Source organism: Polistes fuscatus, unplaced genomic scaffold, assembly GCF_010416935.1.
Source record: "Polistes fuscatus isolate 324 unplaced genomic scaffold, CU_Pfus_HIC Scaffold3, whole genome shotgun sequence".
Taxonomy (NCBI): Eukaryota; Metazoa; Arthropoda; class Insecta; order Hymenoptera; family Vespidae; genus Polistes; species Polistes fuscatus.
Window position 1 is genome coordinate 10,787,745 of NW_025113107.1, and position 23,476 is coordinate 10,811,220.

A 23,476-nucleotide genomic window follows, 5' to 3' on the forward strand; every position below is an offset into this window, starting at 1 on the left:
ATCGTATCCTTTAAAGGAAGATTATACAATCTTGATTGATAGAACATTTGTGTTCGAGCTTTATTCAGCTTGCGGGTTCAAGTGTAAATCCTAACATTATTTGAAAGTCGCGTTAAACAAAAGTGTTCTTTTTATACTAATTTTTTCCCCAACTTCAAGGTGTGATGTAATACTTTAATCGTTTCTTAAATTTCTTTCTTGTTCTTCTACTACCGTTTCTTTTATTTCTTCCGTTAAAAATATTTTATCGTTTATAGGGACAAACGTTAAAAGTTATTTAATAAGTAACGGGATATTTGCAAGTTTTGAGAGCAAGCTTTGATCCAAAGATAAATAGAATCAAAAAAGAAGAAAAATCTAACGAATAATTTTTGTTTAAATGTAGGGTCCTGCCCAAGTTCGTTTTCTTGTAGATCCACACCCAAACGAGTATTCGATATTTTATATTATTCCCAGATACAATTTTAGGTCTTTAATCATTCAATTCGTTCTACCAGAAAGTTAATTAATACGATATTTTTCTTGCAATCATTTGTTTTCCATTTCATCAGTTTTGTCTTTTCTTGAATTTTTTCTAGTTCACAATTGAATTTTTGGGATATTTGTTTGACATAACGCTTTAAAAGAATCGCATTGGATACAACTTCATCAATCATGTGGTTTATTTTCGACCCTCTTGGCACGCGAACCTAAATGATAATTTATACTGATATAAGATTCTTTTGATGCAGCAGGTCGTACAGTGCAAATTATTGCCGTCTTAATTATTTCCACTTAATGAATTTTGTAGCAATCTCGTTAATTTGCTATCTCTAAAATTAACATGTTTTTGTGTATCTTGGGAGGGGGGGATTCACTTAATTGATTTATTACTAACCCAAATGCAAAAAAGACGGATTGATAAGTCGACCTTCTTTAAAATATTTTTCACTAACATCTGTTTGACCTGCTTTTTCCGAAGAGTTTAAATCTCGATGGCAACTTTAATACTATCATCTGACACTTTATTAATTTTTATTCAATATTTCTTTACACTTTTATCCTCTTGTATTTTCTTATATTATACTTTTACTTGTTATTTAATAATTTATGTCTTAATGGTTAACTTGTTAATTCAACGAGTACAACCGGTTCGGTTTCGTATAAAAATGTAAAAAAACATTCTCGTGGGAATACATAAAGAAACGAAAATAAATTACTAATGGTTACGTATCGAAAGCGTATTGGGTGTGCGTATATGTTTGATAATACATCACATGAAGAAAACAAGAAAAAGAAAAGGGTATCGGGATAAAATATGTTTAGCCTAATTTTTGCATATTTTTCAAGGAAATGATTTTCCAATTTGAAGTACTCCCTCATATGTTCACTTTGATTATCAATAACTGCGAATCGAACTAACTATTCTTCAGAATAATTCGATCAACAATAGAAAAATATTTCTCTCGAAGTATTAAAACATTTGGATTAAACATTTTTATATCCCTTCTCACATCAAAGCAATCTCATATAGGTGGCACCTTCCAATTTATACGAAAGTGGGTTAGCAATAACTGAATCTATTAATAATAATTTTAGATCGAACTAAACAAAATTATTTCTATGTTAGCAGAGGCTCGCAACTAATCAACCCCACTTACGTATTTATAATATATATATATATAAGATATATATTATTTATAAAACCATAATTTCCATGACTGAATATTAAAATAGGAATCTATGATGAAAATCTCGAATGAAATAATAAGTAAAATTAAACTGTATTGTGTAGTTATATTATGATTAATAATATTTGTTTACACTTTTTAATAAAATTCTAAGGCGAATTGTTAGCGAATGTTGTACACATTATGATTATTACCTAAACTCGATAAGTTTGTAAGAGGCTGGCTCCGTATCACATTATTCTACGTAAATTTACGTAGTAATATATGTGCGTTAGATACGTTATCGAAGCGTCTCGTAGAAACTGTCTCCAAGGTAATGTATATATCGATCCGTCCTCCTTTAAACACCAAAGCTCTGGTAGACGGTGGCATTTAAATATTCTATTGTAAATGCTCAAATAATTTGCATATTACATTAACAATGAGAGAAAGAAAGAGAAAGAGATATATATATAATTGAAATTTTAACATTTTTCTCTATCTCTCTCTCTCTTTACTTTTTTCCTTTCTTTCTTTCTTTGTTTCTTTTTTCGTTTTATTTTTCTTTCAACGTAACTTCAACAGCAATAAATAGTTACCTTCGCGTGAAAAATCACCGGAAGTTACCTTTTATAATTTCAATCAAAAAAAACACGAAGTTATAACTACGTTTAACTTTTGTGTTAAAAATATCGTAGTATCGGATTTAATTATCAGGAAAAGAAGGTTCATTGGTCGCGTGAGTCACGCGTTTCTCTGCAACGTTCTTCGGCTATCGTATTTTCTAATCCGGATCGAGGTAAACGAGAAACACGTTAACTTCGAAATACAATCGTTTCTAGAATAAGTCACATGGACCTATATTTTTTTTTATTTAGATTTTATTTATTTTTTGTTTATGTACATGTATGCATTTAAATGTTTTCCATTAGATACACGTTAGTTCATAAATCATTAATAAAAGGAGTAAAGCAAATAGCAAATGCAAATCTCACCGGAGAGCGATAAAATTGATATTAACCTAATTACGATCCGTAATTATAAGTTCCTTAATTATCGAATATGTTTCCACGGCAAACTTATGGAAATCGATATATTATTATCAAAGCTACTTTTTATTTTTTTTTTTTTTTAAAGATAAAAATATAAATTCGTATTCAAATTATTCTTTTTTAACGAGATTATTTAAACGTAGATCGGTCTTCATTTTTTAATTGCAAATGTAATAAACGATTGAATATTATCTTTCTTTAGTTTCTCATTATCATTTATTTTATTTGATTCTCGTGCGAGATAATACGGGTCAGGGAAAACGACAAGACGTGGGGTTTGGCTTTTTTCTTTTCTTTTTTTTTTATTTTTCTCTTTCGTGTCACGGAAATTCCCTCTTACGTGATACCCAACGACAATAACGAAGGTTAATTAGACAGGCCGACACATCGGGCGTTAAATTGACACTAGCACGCTATACTCGAGGAGAGTATATTATTCAGGCGGGACGGTAGATTGATACAAATTGCCTTCAATTTCCTTTAATCTGCTTTACTCGAGAAAAAGCTTAGAAGCATGTCAGGACATCTTCCGGAAGGGGTTAATCAATATCGATAAAATCATTGTCTACCTTACCAACATTTTATATTCAATCGATAAAACAGAACACGTATTCCATTAAAGTTCGAAGATCAGTAAATTGATGGCGCTTTCGTCTAAATATCGAATCGAATCGATTCTTTCCGTGATCTCGAAGGCAAAATAAATATGGAAGAAGATTGTTACACGGTAATATGATAATAAACGAATGTAACACATACATAAATCATCAATAATTTATAGAATATAGGATCTTAGGTTTTTTTCTGCGATTTCACTTTGTTTATTCGTCCATTTAATAATTTCGTTTCAATTTGAATCGCATAAGCGCACGTTTCATTTAATCGTATACGCCTAATAATAGTTTAAGTATGGATTGCGAAATAATATATTTGATTTTTCGAATTAATAACTATCTGGAACGAACCTGATATGATAGATAATATATAAACAATTAGATTTCAAATATAGTAATCCGAGATTCAATCTAAACAGTTTAATGGTACGAAAGTTAATAAATAGTTTAATAGAATACGAGAATGCCGGATCGTAGTTTATTAATTTTCTCTAAATCACTAGTGCATTATTTTTTCTTTTTCATTTAATAATCCAAGTATCGTTCGATTCAATTAAAAGTAGGAAGTAATTTAGGTCAGACGATAAGATAAAATTGATCTGGACCATAGTCTATCGTATTAAGTCTCGTTCCAGTTGCAATCGAAGTATGCGATATTCTCGATCGTCGAATAAAGCAAAATCAATTCGATATTATTAATAGTTTCAGTTTTAGAATAATACGATCTAACCTTAGCATAATATCATTCGATATAAAACTAACGCAACATTGTTTTCATTTCAGTTGCCGGATCTGAACAATCTCGATGAAAAGGTAAGTCCACCCCAAAAATAACGAACAGATGTAATTTTGGATGTACAATGAGCGTTCAATGATGTTCGAACTGGTAAGCGTAATTCGAAAATGTTTTCTTTGGCGTCTCGCCAGATGCCGCTCTCTTTAACCGATTTATTTTCTTGTTTGGGGGGGGGGGGATCTAATGCCAAGAATTCGCAACTATTTGAAATTTCAAAAAAATGATTTATCGTAAATCCACCGATTCCTAGCACATCAAAACTAATTTAGGAATCATTTTTGCGTAAAGAAAACGAAATCGCAAAATACGTAGGTATCTAACGAGAAAAATCGAATGGATAAAAAACCGTTTTATTCCGAAGACCCCCAGGCACGAAAAAACTTTGAAAAAAGAAGGAAAAATAGAAATCAGCGAGATGGATAATCGCAAGAACCGCGTGAAAAGATCTTTATCGTTTGACACTCGGCACAAATTTCGTAATCTTTCTCCTTCATATTCATCGTTTGAATTCTTCGAGACTTAACATAAGGCCAACCGGCTTGATCTCAACGATCCCGAAGGTGCTGCTAAGAATTGCAAGGCCCTCTTCTTCTTCATCTTCTTCTTCTTCTTCTTCTTCTTCTTCTTCTTACGTAGGTTACGCAGCTCAACTTATAGAATAATTTTCTTCGTCTTTTTCACGTAATATTCGTTAGGGAGCTAACGCTGCTTTCACCAAGTCGACCGTTTAACTTTCTTTTTCCGCATTTAATCTCTATTCCCTCGAGACGAATTTGCTTCTTCTTTCTTGCGATAAAAGAAAAAGAAAAAGAAACGAAAAAAGAAATGAAATGAAATGAAATGAAATGATGTGGGAGGAAGAGAGGGAGAGGGAAGGATAGGATAGGGAAGGGGAAGGGAAAGGGGATGGTGTTGAGGGATGAAAGAGGGGGAAAAAAGGGAAATCTCGGTCGACGTACGCTTTATTTAACGCGTTAGTATTCCGTCTCGTAGACGTACGAGCATTCCGGCAGGTGCAATGGCATCGGGAAACAACGACAGAGAAAGAGAAATAAAAACGAAAGAAAGAAACACAGAAAGAGAGAGATAGAGAGAGGGAGAGAGAGCAAGTTTTGTATTTGCAGGTGTGAAGAACCGTGGCCAACGAGGTCGTCGATCGTTCGGCCGTTTCTTTAACCGACACGAGTTAAGTTAAGTTACAACAAGTTGATTTTGATCGAAGGAAGGAAGGAAGGAACGAACGAACGGACGGAATAACGAAGTAGTAATATTTTTACGAGATATTAGAAGAATTTAGGTTAATGCCTTTTGGCAGATCTCACTTTCCACGAATGTAAGAACAAACGAAAAAAGAAAGAAAGGATGGAAGGAAGGAAGGAAGGAAAGAAGGAAGAAAGGAAGAAAGAAAGAAAGGAACGAACGAACGTAGAAACGTACGAATAAACGTAGAAACGTGTCTATATTTACTTACTCGTGATAATGTTGCATTACGAAAATAAACGAGAATAAAGAGTTCGAATAATAATGAATATATGAAATGAAATTAGTAACAATAAGGCGGAGCCTATTTCTAGGAGGATTATTTTATCGTATGTTCTCATAGGTGTATTTAGAGATTAAGAAAATATTTGTGTCAGCAGCGTTAACTGCGATCGTTGTCTCTGATCAACACTTGCCAGATACCAACTCTTTGTAAACAGGATGGAATTCGCATTCGCATATTCTAACTGACAAGAGTTGTAGAAATGGTTAAGCTGCGTCGCGTTTTAACGCGTGTGTAGGCTTGACGTATTATGAAAAATGGACAACGTGGTGCTTAGGATTTAATTTATTCGCGATTAGAATTATTGAGAAATTAGGAAAGATAGGTTCTCTTTATCTTTCTCTTTCTCTCTTAAAAAATAAAAAGATAGAAAGAAAGAGAGAGAGAGAGAGAGAGATCTTTGCAACAAATATAAGAGATAGGAAGACAAATAAAGAAAAAAATATATTCACAAAACACGATTATTATTCTAAATTCGTCTCTTCGTTTCCATGGTAGAACGTAATAAAAAGATCGACTATCACGAGTTGGAAAGTTATTATCGTGCGCGTATCATTATGTTATTTTTTTTTTTTATACAAACTCGCAAGACCGTAGAGGTGCGTTACCGATAACTAACACATAAGTCAACATCGCAATCTATTCTATTGAAAGATTTAGTAAAAATGTAAATGTAGCATTCAACGACAAACAAGAATAAGAAACAGAGATAGAGATAGAGATAGAGATAGAAAGATAGACATAGGCATATATATAGGGGGGGGAGAGAGAGAGAGAGAGAACAATTTTCAAGGGATTAAACAAAATATCGTATATAAATGTTGCCGATGATAAATAGAAAAAGAAAGAAAAAGAAGAAAAAAATAAGAAAAGAAATAAAATAGTCAGTGGGTGAGCTCGTCGACGACGACGCCAATGAGAGGACGACGAAGAGAATACGGACACATTCTATACACTCATACGGGACACATTAATAATTCCGTAATAGTGAGCGCACGCGTGTTTCTCTCTTGCCACGAGCGTAAACGCACGCACGAGCGCGCGCGCGCGCTCGCATACACATCGGCAGACCGTATATGGCCGATCTTGGTAAACAACAGTGGTTGCCAAATCGCGGCTGCTATTAATAAATAGAACACGATTTGCGCAATGTATAATACATTCGTTCTTTATTCGTTCTTACCGAATATACACTTCTCTCTCTCTCCCCCTCTCTCGTTTCAATATTCTTAATAAAAAAAAAAAAGTACTGATTAGAATTATTATATATTAACATGGATAGATTAGAAATGAATAGTTTTTTTCGTCAGTTCTTTATAGAAGAACCGTCGGTGAGAAGTTTTTTAGACATATCGTATAAGTGTTTCTCTCTCCCACTTTGACTCTCTCTCTCTCTCTCTCTCTCTCTCTCTTTCTCTTTCTCTTTCTCTTTCTCTTTTTCGTAGGCGCACACATACACGCTGTCTGTTCCGAATAAATGTGATTAAATTAACAACGATATAAATAGACACGTGGCGGAGTAAGCACGATTATTCGCACGCCCCTATTTTTCTATCCATCGTGTTCTCTCTGTTCTCTCCTCTCTCTCTCTCTCTCTCTCTCTCTCTCTCTCTCTCTCTCTCTTTCTTTCTTTCTTTCTTTCTTTCTTTCTTTCTTTCTTTCTCTTTCTCTCTTTCTCTCTTTGGTAAGCGGATATGCTAGGCTAGAAGCAAATACGCTCGATCACGATAGCAATTCTTCATGCGTGTCGTGTGTAACCTTTATATATATATATATAATGCACGTGTACGCGTGTGCAAACAGACCTCGAGGAACATTATAGGGTGACGTGCTGTCGAGCGTCGTTGACTTTTAATAAACAGAATTAAAATCTCTTTGGATATATATCTGTACATAAAGATTTGATTCCAACATAATTCTACATACGCACGTATATAAAAAACTATAAATAATACATACGTATGTGTACGTACGTATGTACGGTTCTTTTTTCTTTCTTTTTTTTTTTTTTTTATTACTACCTGAAATAAAAGAGGAGGAAGGTCGAATTCCATATTTTACGAATTTAATTGATTCGACAGATTCGACATAAAACACTTTTTTTTTTTATATGATTTTATTTCGTAAGGGTAAAAAGAGTATCGATTATTTGAAAGAACATTTACAATAATAATTTATTGGTACTGTTTCAAATATAAATGTAAAATCATACGATAAAAAATATTTTTCTTTAACTTTTAGCCGTTAAATCAAAATTTAAATAATCGCGTTAAAAGAAAAAAAAATGTTCGTCGAATTTTGTTTTACTTCTCTTTTATTGAATTTTTGAAAAAAAAAAAAAGGTACATGTCGAGCGTGATAAATCAAATCTTTGTTTAAATATGTACACACGCACGAGTAGATTTGTTTCACGTGACAACCGCCTGTTTCATTCGGTACACTCACCTCCCCCTCCCCCTCCCCTTCTTTTTCCTCCTTCCAACTATTTTCTAGTTTCTGTTTTTTTGTTTCTGTCTTAAAAAAAATAAAAAGACAAAAGCGAAAAAGGAAAAATAAGATAATGAAATAAAAAAAAAAAGATACGACAAGTGTGCGTAGAACAATGACGGAAATAGCGCTGATATCTTATAGGTTTAATTAGGTGAAAAGGAGACAAATACTACGCGTTTCTACCTTTCTTTCTGTGTTCCTTGAATATTCTTGACTATTAATAATACGCATGCGTATAACAAAGTGGCGCCAAAATGCCAGAAAGGTAAGAGTATCGTGCTATCGAACACACGCACGCGATGTTTGAATTTGGACGACGCGTGAAAGGTTGTGTGGAGTAAAAATAGGGGGGAGAATTGGAAGGGGGAGAGGTTGAGGAAGTATAGTAAAAGACGCGAAACTTTTAATAGCTGTTTTCGTCAGACGACGAGTCAAGGATAAAAACCGTCGTTGAAAAATTCTATTCGAGGTCGAACGGTAAAAGGCACGAAGAAAGTTTTCGAAAATATAATTAAATTCAACTTACGTGATATACAAATTTGATGTATTGTATGTAGATGTTTATTATAAGAAAAAAAAAAGAAGAAACGAATATATCGATAGATTTAAGTAAACCAATCGGTTTGTTTTCAATGACCGTAAATTGGGTCAATTTTAAGCATAAAATTATGAACTCGAAACTTGACAAAAAACAGTAGCTTTATTTTCTATTAGCTATTAAATTATATTTTATATTTTTTTCTTATCGTTTTATAATGTTTATTTTATTACTTATTTAATAGCGAGCAATAAAATGAATATCATTAACAATCTTAGGTTTCGTAAACCTAAAATGGTGCTGTAGTGTTAAATAGTTTGAATAATTGTTTAAACGTAAGAATCGTTTAAATGAGTTATGCGAAATAAGGATATACAAGATAATAGAATGATAGTTATATATGTATTTAATTAATTGTTGTTATTATACAAAGGTTGACGAATTTCTACACTAAATTACAATTGTTCAAATTGATATTTGAACATTTTTAAGATATATTTCGTAAGAAACCTGTACAAATGTTTACTAAAACTGGTTTATTTTTTCTTTTTTTATTGTCTAATGTAAGATTGAAAATAACAAATACATTAATTAAGTTGTTGGCACGCGAATAAAATCACACATAGAGAAAGAGAGAGAGAGAAAGAGAAAGACCCGTAAATTCTCATGTTTAAATAGAAGATAATACATACACATTAGGTAGGATCCAATGGAGCGTAACGGTGCATGTAATAAGCCAAATTAAATCATCCTTGGGGCCCGTTAACGATACGAAATTTACACGTTAGTCGGTTGGATCATCGCCAAAATCGCCATAAACAAAATATTTATCATCGTATGTGTTATATATATATATATATATATAATACATGTGACTTAAGAGAAAGGGATCGACCTCTTCCGACAAGGTGAATTAGGTAAACAATCGTTGTTAAAGAGAGACAAATACACGCGAGTAGGACGTGTCTCTTGCGTGAAATTCACGTGGCGTCTAGCAGGTATTTTGCGTGCTATTAAATATTGAGGAAGTGAAAGAAGGAGAACAAGAGGAAGAGAATTAGAAGAAGAAGAAAAAGCAGAAGCAGAAGAAGAAGAAGAAGAAGAAGAAGAATTTGGGCAAGGCGCCGGCCGGTCGGCAAATCTTTTCCACGTGTCCATAAATTCCGAGAATCAAGTTGATATTCTAAGTATTATTTTAACGTTTCCTTGAAAAATAACATAAGAATCTATCGAGTTCGGCATGCTTTTTTTTCTTTTTTTTCTTTCTTTCTTTTTTTTTTATTCCTCATTTATTTTATAACCGATTGTGGTGTGTTAGAGATAATAAAACCGATTGGGGGAGATTGATGATCAAGTTTCATTAATTCCGTTTTAACGAACGTTAAAACGTGTGTTTTTATATTTCTCGTTTTAACGAACATTTTAATTGACGTGAGTACCGAGCTATTTTTTTCTCATTCTCTCTCTCTCTCTCTCGCTCTCTTTTTTGTCTTCTTCTTCTTTTTTTGTTTTTTCTTTACACAACCGATGTAATAAAGTACCAATAAGGTTTTGTATAAAATTAATTTAACGTTCTAGTTGGAAACATCAACGCGACTATACAAAGTGTTTCTTCCGTTCTGGGATAGATAAAATCCATCTAGAGTTTTATTAGTCTCGTTTCGTTTAATTTAGTTTCTTTTGACAAGCAATAATAATAAACGGGAGATATACGTTTTAACTGTTTCTCTCTCTCTCTCTCTGTTTGACTTGAAATTCCAACATATATAGTGTAAAACAAAAAAGAAAACAAGTAGGCACGCGTATAGGATGCTCCCCTTTCTCGAACGTTTGATGTACGCAAAGCGATCGTTGCGTTCATTGGCCGATTTGTTCGTCCATTCTTCGTGTTATCCTTTTAATATACTACATACTTTATTATCTTCTTTCGTGTATTAGTCGTGATAAGGATTGAAAAGTATTGAAGAATGAGGGGTTGAGAAGAAGGAAAGATAAATGAAAAAGGAGGAGGTGGTGGGAGGAATAGGAGGAGGTGGTGGGAGGGATAGGAGGAGAGGGTGGGGGGAAAGAATAGCTCGGAAAGGAATGACTAAGGAAATAATAGGCATCAGTATTGCTCCGAGTTCATGCTAATTGCGCCAATCGATAATTGATGAAAAGTGACAAAAAAACCTGGGGGGAGGGATGGGGGAAGAAAACATGAAATTAGTCTAATAGTTAGAATAGATGTTTTCCGATTGAAGAAAAGGGAAGAAAAGGGAACGGGGGACAAAAGAAAAGAAAGATCTTTAATTCGTTTGCATCGCATGTTAATTCTTATCACACTGTTAGCTTAGTGGGTTCAACGATTTATTCGTGGCTTCGTGACGATAAAACTGGACAAGCATTTAGCAAAAAATAGATTTGGATTCTTTCTTCTTTACTTTATAATAATAATAATAATAATAATAATAATAATAATAATTAAAAAGGAAAAATAATTGACCTATTGTTTAATATTAAACTTAATATAAATTTTATCATATAATATTTATGTATATATATTTAAATTTTTGTATATAATTACTATTTTAATTTATAACATTAGATCGTCCCCCCAAAATTTGTCACTATTTCTTACCAATTGTAAATTTTACGCAGACAATATTTATTATATTATTCTATTGAATATAATGTACGATAGATTTATGTTCTAATCGCGTTGTACCTATATTTCTATACCGTATATCACTCGTGTCAGTAAAATAAGAGGAAATCAAAAATATTACTTACGTAAATTTATATACTAAGGACAAAGATAAAAACTTTTTGAATGATCTAATATAAGGGAAAGAGGGAGATAGAAAACGAGAAGAAGCAGGATAACATCGAAAAGAAGTGGATGGAACGAAATTTTGTTTAATTTTTTCTTTCTTCTTTTTTTCTCACGATAAACGATTAGCGAGATACCCTGATATAATTGGTTAATAACGGTCTAACTCGTATACTCTTTTCTTTTTGGGAAGGGGGGTTTTTTTTTGTCTGACACTTTAAAGATAAGGAGAATCGTAAGAGTAGAGAAATTCGATAAGAGTTCGAAGGGTCAGTCACAATAATCGTTCGTCGGTACCCCTCTCATGATCGGTAAATGTGTCAACGATCGTCTTCTCCGTTGACATTTGGTACGATATTTTACTCGGACGTGACTGACAACAGCTTCACGCTATTAATGGCCTTAACGCGTATAACTTTCTTGATTCTCGAACACAACGTTTATTCCCGAGGACGTTGATCCGCGTCAGTAACGATCTCTTCCTCTCTCTTTCTCTCTCTCTCTCTCTCTCTCTGCATTTTCAAATTCAATCAAAATGCATACACACGATATTATTTCTCAGTTTAAAATACGAGAAACGGAGTTACCAGAGTGTTGGGAAATCGTAATTGTGAATTGTCACGCTTTGTTAACTATTCCCTGTGTACCTTACTTACAACTAACCTTCCCCCTTCCTCTTGACCCTCCTTCCTCTCTCACCATTTCTCTAACGTTTCTCCTCCCCCCTTTTGTTTCCCTTATTTCTCTCTCTCTTTCTCTCTCTCTCTCTCTCTTATCTTCAGTGTCTCCCTTCAAGTTAACGCACAATGCTGTTAAATAACGCGCATCAAAAGTTATGGCATCTACGTCATAAGTTAACGGATTATAGTCCAGCAACGATAATAATAGTATGTCGTGAGGGGTCAAACGCCTTGTTTCTATCATGCTCAACTTTTAATCATCGAGTGATCGACTTTTATTATTGAAGTAAATCCTGTCCTATAAATAAAATGTACGTATAGTAAGCTTCCGGTTATTTTTCTCTTTTTTTTTCGAGAAACATTCTTCCATTGGAAATCATTTTTTCTTTTCTTTTCTTTTCTTTTCTTTTCTTTTCGTTTAATCGTAATCTAAATAATGTAAGGGGAAGATTCTATTACATGGAATAAGATAGAAAATGAAGAATTAACCTTTCAGTGATCGAGTATACTATATATACCGAACGATCGTGTTCGTTTAACATTTATCACTCGACACTCCATATCTAAGCTTCTAAGCTTCTTCTAACTAGGTAGATCGTTGGAAAACAAAAAAACTGGGTCGAGCAAAAGAAAGACAAAGCGTCCCACTGTGTATTTTATTAAACGCCAAACAGATTATAGCTAAACGTTACCGACGAATATTACCGACAAACGTTACCCGACGACTATTGGAGAAGAGGAGATACGGTTTTTGCCTTTCAATTCTTTTTATTATTTTATTTCTGATTAAAAGTCAATTGAAGTATTGAATCAAAGATATAAATTATATTTGAATAAATAAGCATTGTATTTAATTCTTGATTGACATTAATAACCGGTTGATTCTGTATAATATTAATGTAAGACAATTTCAATCGTTTGATTTTGAAATAACATAAATTTAACATAAATCATTTTCTTTTTTCTTTTTTATTTTATACAAAGTCGAGCTTTAGTGTAGTTTTATTAAATATATAGTATTATTTTACGTTTCATATTTTTATCGAATATAATATTTTTCAAAATTATCTTTCTCCCGCGTGTGCAATTCAGATTTTCGTTTACGAGAACTATGACGATATTCATTTTCTCGTCTTTGGTCCATCCGTCAGGTAGATCATACTAAGTAAAATTAAACTTCTATCATTTTCGTTTCTATTGCGACAAGAGTTTCGACATAGATTGCAACAGGATTTTTGTCAATGTTTTTTGTGACGTTGTTGTTCCTGACTTATTACACCCCTGTCGTCGCACCTTCTGACACAATTCTTGACTAAACTTATGAGGCAATTGTTGTTGATTCGATTGTTAAAGTTAAGCTTGTGACTCAAGAACTTTCGGCGAAAATTTTAAATATCATTTGGGTCATTTCAATCGGTTATAATTTTAACAATCTTATTAAAAGATTGTTCGATTTATATATATATAATAAAAACAATGGTGATTTATCTCAACTTAGTAGTTTTTATCGAGCGTGTTATTGCGTTTTAGATCGAAAATAGAACAGACGTATTCGACTATATGCCAAATTCCTCTCTTTCGTTATTCTAAATAAACTTTATCTTCGTCGTTTTGCATCATCTTTCTCTGACGCCTTTTGATATGACACTTTATTGCTAACATTCTTGCATTTCATGCTAAGGCTTCTCTTATTTTTATTACATTATATTTTTCATAGATATAGGTTAGTACGATTGCGATCGCAACGAGATCATTTGGTAAAATACGAGAAAGAAAAAGAGAAAGAAAGAAAGAAAGAAATTAAAAAAAGGGTGATAGAGAATTGGTACGATTTAAATGCAAAAAAAAATAGATAAGTATAAATGGTTGCTTGATAGTAATAACGACTAACATAAGCGAAAATAATGATAAAGATGCTCTATAAATATACCGATACAAATGTGCATAGTTAACGTTCGATCTATTCCAGTTCGTTCGGTGATTGTCGATGGTTCGTATAAATTTTTCTTTAACCATTTCAATTTTTATTTTCAAAAACTAGGATCGAGTTTATCTAATTTGGTTCGGAAACTGTGACACGATAACTCGTTACCGTGTCGTTTATCTTTCCCTATTGATATTTCGTATCATTTAATTCTCCTTCCTTTTTTACATATATACATATATTACCGTAAAAGATCGAAATTAGAGAATGTCAAGATTCACCCGGTCGTTTGTCAACACATATCAAATAAGACGGTGATAGATCGAATATTTGGGTTTATTCCTATACACCAAACGACAATGTGAATCTTGGGATTCTTCAATTTCGGTCTTTCACGATACATAGATTTTTTTGGTTTAATTTATTTCTCCACGAGAAAAATCCTTCAAATAGTCGAAGCGTAAATTGTCGAGAAGAAGTAGAAGAAGAAGAAGACTCGTGTTGTCAATTACGGACGAGTTTTATGCTTCTATGGCGCTTGATTTTTATGCCAGACCTTGGGCGGCGGTTCTCGTCGTTGTTATTGCAAGTGCAGAACCTCGCTTCGTTCGTTCGTTCGTTCGTTCGTTCGTTCGTTCGCTCGGTCGCTCGTCAAACTCCTCTCTCTGCACGTATTTCTAGATGATGTCACGCATTACAAGTACCCACATACGTGAGCCTATGTGTCGATGGTAAACCGTAGGGAACACGTTCGAAATAACAATCGACTTTATCGTACGCATACCGAACGTTGATACATAGAAATGCACGCGAGGAGAAGAGAGTCCTCGAGAAAGGTTTAGATTCGATTTTTCATTAACGAGTTAAAGATACGTCAACACCAAAAACAATTACAAATATATTTATTTCTATTTATTTTGTTCACCAATTAGTATTAGTTTGTATGTATGTTATGTGTATATGGTGTTTCAGATTTTAACCGACGAACGTTAATGGAAAACCATTTTCAACATAAATCTACTTTATTGTTAGATTTACATCAAATTTAACTAGATACGTTTAATCTTTTTATTTGAGAAATTATTTTTTATATTATATTTATAATAATTATTCTAAAAATCATTCCCGAGTAGACGTACTTTCACGTATCGTATTTAACTTAATATTTGCAAGATCAAATATATAAAAAACGATCTATCTATATTTCTCTAACGAGTTTATTTTCTTTTTTTTTTTTGAGTGAAAATAATTTCTCCAAATATGTGTTGGTCATAATAATATGTCGATTTAGATCTAAAACATTTTGTACAAATGAGGTGATCCGTAAAACGGAAACGGTATAGTATAATGATAGCGATTGAACGATTAAGCGTATTGTGTTCGCATTGCACGTGGTTATCTTTCGCATCCGCGTGAATTCTTGCAGCTGCATTTCATTCTTGCGCGGGTTTTAAAGTTATGTATGCAGAGGAGAGAAAGAGAGAGGTCCGGCTTCGAAAACAGCAAACCACCGCCTTTCTCGAGAAACTTTGTTATCTTCTTCTCAGATGCACCGAAGGCCGTACGTTGACGATGATACATGAGCGATAAACGAGAGCTACCATCATCGTTTCGACACTTTTTCCAATGGGGTATCTCTTCTTTTAATCGTCCCTTCGAATAAAGCTGCCATTCTTCGATGCATTAATATTCATTAAGTTGTTTTTTTTTAATCTGTCCGAACTGAAGTTGTGTATATCTTTATTCGAATATCAAAATAAGATCGTTCATTACTTGCTAAATTAATTACTATTTTATTTATATCTTCAAATAAGATAATATAATATATATATTTGTTGTATCTTAATTAAATAATCATTTATTTACAAACAATTTAAAATCTGTAAATTGATTATTTAACTCGTAACGAAATCTACATATATTTATAATATTTTGTATTAACATGCACGCGCGTGAACACGTGTTGGTTTACTATATGTTAAACATTATAGATAGATTTAATTCGTTCGTCATGCCTTTTATGTTGCATAAACTCAATAATGAGAGGTTATTTAATTGACACTCCATCGTCTGAGGAAACGAAGCAGCGATTTCGTTCCTCGTATACGTGTGTTAATTCGCACATATGTTTTGTGCGTACGTGTATTATATATATAATCGTTCTATCTCAAGACTCGTGCGATATATATATATATATATATATACGGAATCCAAACCTACATACATAATTAAAAAATTGCATATCATTGGTAATGAAGTAAATAGAATGACGAAAAATATAATTAAATTACTCATTCCGATCGAATACGATTAAACCGTGACGAGATTTCTAAATATGGTAGTTTACCCCCTGTACCTCATTTCCATGAACCGTAAAAAGTAATTCTATTCATATTCATAATATATATTTTCATGAATGTTCTTTGCAATTATGATGACGAACGAACAAACAAACAAAATAGAAATTTTCTGCATTAAGAGTCTGTGAACCATATAACCCTGATAAATAATATAAACAAATTATTTTTATTTTTCGTTCTTTTTTTTTTCTTCTTCTTTTAAATAACCAACAATGTGGATGTTCAATGTAATTAAACGCTTGGATGCATTCTACGGGAGCGTAAATAAGTAAAAAAAAAAAAAAAAAAATCCGTCGATGTTTCTTCCTAAACGTGGCTACTGTTTCCGTTTTGAATTAAAATAACAGAAAAAAAGCATATCTTATTACTCATAGTATATTATACACACACGATTGACAGAGATCACGTGGTCACAGAACACGAGAGAAAAGAGAGAGGGCAGGATACCTCTTATATGTTACTTGTATATATATATGTTAGCATATGTTAGCTTCCTTTGTGCTTTAGCACGATTTCATCGTGCTCGAGCTTTGCTGCGCCATTGCCTCCCAGTACGAAGGTCTACCAAGAAACCGTAATTAGGTCAACGCTTCGACGATTCGTTTATCTGCTTGTTTGTACTCTTGTCTAATACAGCAGTACTACTATGCTTGAATGCTACGCTTTCACAGTTTTCTTAAGCTCAACGTTAAAAGCTTTATTTCATTTGACTTTTCAAAGATCTTCGATCATTTTCTATTTCAAAATTGCATACACTTAATTTACTTTTATTCTGTTTTTTATCCATTTCTTTATTTTTGATAATGGATTAAGCAAATGAAATAATTGGAAATATTCGTTTTATGATTTTCTTTTTTATAATAGAAACAATTTTTATTTCGTTATAGATGTTTATTAATAAAAGTTGTATATTATGATGATGATGATGATGATTATTATTATTATTATTATTGTTATATTTATTATCAAAGAAATGACTTTTTTTTATTTTCGAAAAGGGAGCAGTTTGAAATAAAAAGTCAATTAAACACGATAACCCGAGAAGATTTATCCGGAAACACTGCGACAAACTGCGTCTTTTGCATTTATAAAATCGAAAATGTCATGATAATAGTAGTACAAAGTGCCTCAAGTATCTCTACTTGTAGTTAGTTACGTAAAATAATAACCTCGGGTGTGAAGCAGTTAGTATTACCATTCGTTTATGTTATCTTTTCTATGCAAGCATTCGCGACTGCGCGTTTGGTCGATCGCATGAATTAGCTCATGTAACGATGTAATAATAAATATAATATCATCAACTCCCTACCGACCTAATCTGGTTTCGATGAGTTCTCGTTTATAATAATCATCGATCATGCCAAAAATATTCTTTATGTTAGGATCATTTCTTATTGTTTGTTTTATCTAATTTTGTACTATAAGAATACGACAAGTACTTTGTACTTCGCTTCTTTGGTCTTTGCAATCTTTGATAAGATACACACGCATACGAATGTGCGCGTACACACCCACACACACATTAACACAGAGCTCATATACACGTGTTTCCGTAGCTTTTAATCCGTTTAATCCTAGTCAGCTTGGAAGAGCTCTCTTGACGCATCTTGAATGATTAAATTACTAATGGAAGCCGTGAAAATGTCTGTCATTGTGTTCCATTGCGGTTAGAACTAAGATAGGTACGAGAATGTAAATCCTTTCGATAGGAAGCTTCGATCGACCTGTAATTACGTTATCAAGGATTAAGTGATTTCATTAAACGTTTCCCAATGGTATTAAAATTCTAAAATGATTCATATAATTTTCTTTGTTATTTTTCTTTTTATTTCTTTTCTTTTTAAATATAAAATAAGATTAAGGGTATATTAAAATAAATAAGGAAACGTACATCCGTTCCGATAAGAAACTTCGATAAACCTGTAATTACGTTATCGAGGTTTCAATTACTTTTTTTTTTATCAAAAGTTTGCCAATTTATTACAATTCCAAATGAATTCATACAATTTTTTTATTTTGTTTTAATGTAAAAAAAAAAAAAAACGAGTATACGTTAATTTCACCGGGTTTATTTAAATGTCGAACACAAGGAAGGGGTCAAGGGGTCGAGGGGTCCCGATCGATTTGTCAGATTAAAATGACAATGGAGTATCCTCATTGTATGATTACTGGCACATTATGAAGGTATATGGTACATATCCATTCGTATATAAGCCAAGATAATACAATGAGGAATTGTTCGTCCAAAAGCAACGTGCTGCCTCTCCTCTCTCCACACGTTGATGTATATTAATTTGACTTTGTCATCCACTTTCCTGTGCCATTGTCTGTCTTCGAAAGCATATAAACGATATTAGAGAAAAACGATTTAAAAAAATATCTAGATAAGACGATTATTAAATTGTTTTTCTAACTGTAAAAATGCAACAACACAACACATCGTAACAAGAATCATTTTCAAATACGATTAAGGTGTCTGAGATCATTTAGAACTTTATTTTAAAAGTTAAGGTATCAATTATAAATGTTCACACGTTTATTCGACAACGGGATTGGAATAATCTGGATAAACCATAAGATATATCCTTGTATAATATGTTTTTCATCTAAACTCGATTATTTCTTTAAGCTAAGCATCGCGAAACTAAACTCGTTCAATGCAAGAAAGGAGAAAGTAATTTATAGGTTCTTTTTAACCACACCACATTGACTATAATAAATCGTTTAAATCACCATATATATCTATATAATATCGCACACTTGCTTTGAAAACGGATATATATTTTACCGATATATATATATATATGTATAATACAATAGAAAGAAAGGCTGTATCACGGATACTTGGACTAATTAGAAGTGAATTATATATTCGTAACAAACGATTAACGTGTTGTTCAGGGCAAAAGAAATAAATAAATAAAGAGAAAGAAAGAAAGAAAGAAAGAAAGAAAGCTAATATAATTAGCAATTACCAGAAGGAACGATGGTTATCGTATTAATGATAATGTTTATCGTAGCGAACGATCGAGAACTTTCTCTTCGTATCATTTTGTCTTGTTGCGCGTTGAACTTACATACAATGTGTTGAATTTTAGTAAAGGAGAAGCTAGTATATATATGATTCATGCTTCCTTCGAATCTAACACAACACACATAACCATATAAATGTACGTATATTCTATATATATATGTTCTTAAATATTTGTACTTTTATACGGTACATATATTTTGCGTTAGTACACGCAATTATATATAATTTCAATGATCTCACGTACGGATAAAGAAACGAAAAGAAAGAGAAGAGTTAAGATCGTCCTTTCCGTAATTACTTTGGCAAGTTTGCAACCGAGTGACTTTTGGGAAAGCGAACATACGACCACCTGTTGCTTCGCCTTTTCTTCTTCCATATTTTATTACTTTTATGGATCGTCTTTTCTTCTTTTTATTCTTTTTCTTCTTCTTCTTCTTTTTGGTGAAAGCCAATTTCTATTTAGATTTGATGCTTTTCAAGCTATCGTGCGTGCCTATGTGTATACATATATATATATATATATATGTATCTATGCAAATTTATATGGAAACATTTGTTATTGTTTTTCTTTTTTGTTTTTTTCTTCGCATAAACTAAACGAGATTTGTCTTTTATACATTCCACGAATAAACACGAAAAGATAAAAATTTACATCTAGCGCATATTTTGAAATGTTTCCATTTATCTATCTATCTATCTATCTATATATCTATCTCTTTCTCTTTCACGTTTTGTACATAACATATAAATATAGAAACACACACACACACACGTACAAATATAGGAGGGGTGGTACGTCAGAAAGAGGAGTCTAACGCACGTGAGCACTTGTTCGCTCGGTGATATCACGCGGAACGAGCGTGTTCATTAGGTTCGAAAACTTAGTTTACCGGTTTTTAATACATTATCTTCGATCTTTTCCATTATAATTGACATCATTTTCTTAACATATCTATTTTTATAACTCGTTTAATAAAACTCAATAAAAATCGGTTATTGAGATTGTACCAATGTAAACTCGATTTATTTCTATGTGTGTGTCTGTGTATTCATCGATTATATAACACACGTAACAAACTTTAATTGCATCGGAATTTTTGTTTTCAACCGTATTATTTTTTTTACATATAATGGATAAATAATCATTTTGATATGACCTAATTTATCTTGATATGTATATATAAAAGGAAAAAAGAAAAGAAAAAGAGCACAACGAATGCGTTGTTCTGCCATATACCTTATTTGTTTTTTTTACGATACTTATTTTACGAGAACACAACGTCAACGTCAATTAACGAGTCCATATGTGCCCATGAACGAGAACGGAAAGTACTGTTAACGTTGTATATAATTTTTGAAATAAAACTTCAACAAAATTTTCAAATGACGCGAATAGTAAAAGTTTTTTTTTAGTGATGGGGAGAAAAACGGGGATTATATTCTTAATAAATATTAAAACTCCTTGGTGTATTTTTTCTAAACATACCTCTTTAAGTAAAATATTATTTATTTAATTATAAGGAATAAATAAAAAAAAATGTATATATATTCTCGAAATATTTTAGATTCTTAGGAATAGTATTGTATAATGCCATAAAAGATATATAAAATATGTTTTAGAGAAAATTATAATGTAAATGATTGCAATGATATAATTAACCATAGTATGTCCAACGGGACAAACTTATATATGTCTCCGGGAACATATGGGTTCGAACAGTGTAAATATGCAGAAAACAATAATTAAAAATCTAATAATTCGATAATAAATTTACCAACATAAAAAAACAAACTTCTGAAAAGTCGCGTGTGAGTCTTTTTTTGTTCTTTTCTTTCTTTTTATTATTATCGTTGAGACATGGATAACTAATCGAATCAATGATTTCATTGGTACCGTTTTGTAGATCTCTTTCGTAAGAAAAGCCAAATTTCCTCTTTGTTGTGTCACAGTTAACATTAGCCAAAAATACGGAAGAGTATATTTTGACATATGCATTATTGCTTGTATTTTTTATTTTTCACAATTTGGCAAATCCCGGAAGGATTCGTTTATAATGACGAAATTATAATGACGAAAAATCTTCAACCCCCTACCATATATACCCCCACCCACCCTCAGCTCTTTGCTTCTTTCTCACCTTTTTCATCACCACTCCCATCGTCATCCAGCGTGCATTTTTATCGCATCGTTCGATAAACATTTTATTTCGGATCATGTCGAAACATTGCCGCGTTGTGCCGCATGTCGCGCGCATCACTAAAAATACACAACTCTAGTGAAGCACACAACAGACATATACACACACACACACATACATCCCTCCTATCCCTTGGCAGTAAGTGAAACCGTAATCGAAAATAACTCAACGAAACACCTGGCATCAAAGCGTTCTATTCCGCTTGCCCGAATACTTGGATTTCTCTTAAGTTAGATTCTTTCTACCTAAAAGATTAAGATATTATCTCATTTTATTAAATTTTATTGGTCCCTTGGATTAATAAACGGATTATAGATCGTATAATCTATGCATTTATTATTTAATACGATTCTTCCTTTTTTTGTGATTATTATTATTATTATTATTATTAATTAAATTGCGATATCGTACCGAAAAAGAAAAAAGAAAAAAGAAAAAAAAATAGAAAAAAGAAAGAACTGATTATTTATTTAAGATTGTTTATGATAGATTAATAATATATTTGGCAAGTAACGTAGAAGTTTGTACGTATTTTATATTACTTATATATATATTCGTATCAAAAAGTTTTACGTCAAATAATGACGAAAGAGAGTACTTAGAATTTTATTTACGTGATATTTACGCGATATTTACGCTTACATTCAATTTGGAGTAGGATAAAAATACGTTTGTAAGTTTAAACGGTTCACATTATCTATCGTTGATAACATATAGGATGTGTGTTGTATTTATTGGAATGAAAGAAAGGTAAAGAATAAAAAAAAAAAATAAAAAATAAAAAAAGTATTCGCCCAACGTGGGGCTCGAACCCACGACCCTGAGATTAAGAGTCTCATGCTCTACCGACTGAGCTAGCCGGGCTGTTAGGTTTGCCTACAGTAAGTATACATGAATTCTAATTTTTAAAAAATATGCTCTTCTATTTTTCTATTATTAATTGTAAATAATTTTATATAAATATATGACAGAGATCTATATTATAAAATTTGTAATTAATTTAATCTAAGCCGCCATCATATCTATTGAGCACGAACGTTTAACTAAAAATAAATTCGGGCAAGTCGTGAAAGAAAACATTCGCGCGTAGTTCCTGCGAACAACAACAATCTCAGGTAGAACTCAAAATTAGAATTTGATTCACACGAAAGTATTCGAAACAAAATTCGAAATATAAATAGAATTCTTTTTCGATTTAGTGGTATAAATATATTACGAGAGGTAGGTATATCAAATATAAAATCGATCTTACGTAAAATTGCTTGAACGGCAGGTTTTCAAAGAAAATTATGCGTCAAAGAATATATCGGATTCGTAAGATTTTCGATTTTCGTTCGAGTTATCGCGAGTTGAAATATAAATGAAAAGATTCAGTGTGAAAGTGGCATTAGGTAGCTATATTTGAGAACTTTAATGCTGGAAACTAGCCAGCAGGAGATACTTGCTAGCAACGTGAAATTCTTCTTCGAGTTTCCTCGGTTATCCCTTTGTGCACGCGCGCGCGCGTGTGTATGTGTGTACGTGTGCACACGTTTAAATCTTAGGTCGATGTACGCGACCGATCATTGGGTTTTCTGTATTAATCATCAAAGTTTCTCATCTCGAGCATAAAATCTTTGTCCCATAATTTTCTTTAACAAAATTTGTTTTCTATTTGTCAATGTTTCAGTTTAGAAGAAAAAAAAAAGAAAAAATAATTATTCAGAAGTAGGAGGTGGTTATAATCTGAAAGTAACGATAAATAAACGAAGTATAAATTAAAATATGTATTAATAGATATAATGTA

The 23,476-nt window shown here is 32.2% G+C and overlaps 1 protein-coding gene and 1 non-coding gene across 2 annotated transcripts in view; one reads left to right on the forward strand and one right to left on the reverse strand.

Moving 5' to 3' along the window:
- The window catches only part of LOC122519895, a 95,210-nt gene that overhangs the window by 25,782 nt on the left and 45,952 nt on the right, over positions 1–23,476 (forward strand). The window contains exon 5 of the mRNA XM_043639679.1: positions 4,099–4,128. Within this exon, the coding sequence (XP_043495614.1) occupies positions 4,099–4,128 (30 nt within the window). The remainder of the gene's footprint in view (positions 1–4,098; positions 4,129–23,476) is intronic.
- On the reverse strand, positions 22,482–22,554 carry Trnak-cuu. The gene has a single exon. It is a non-coding gene; the product is annotated as a tRNA-Lys (tRNA).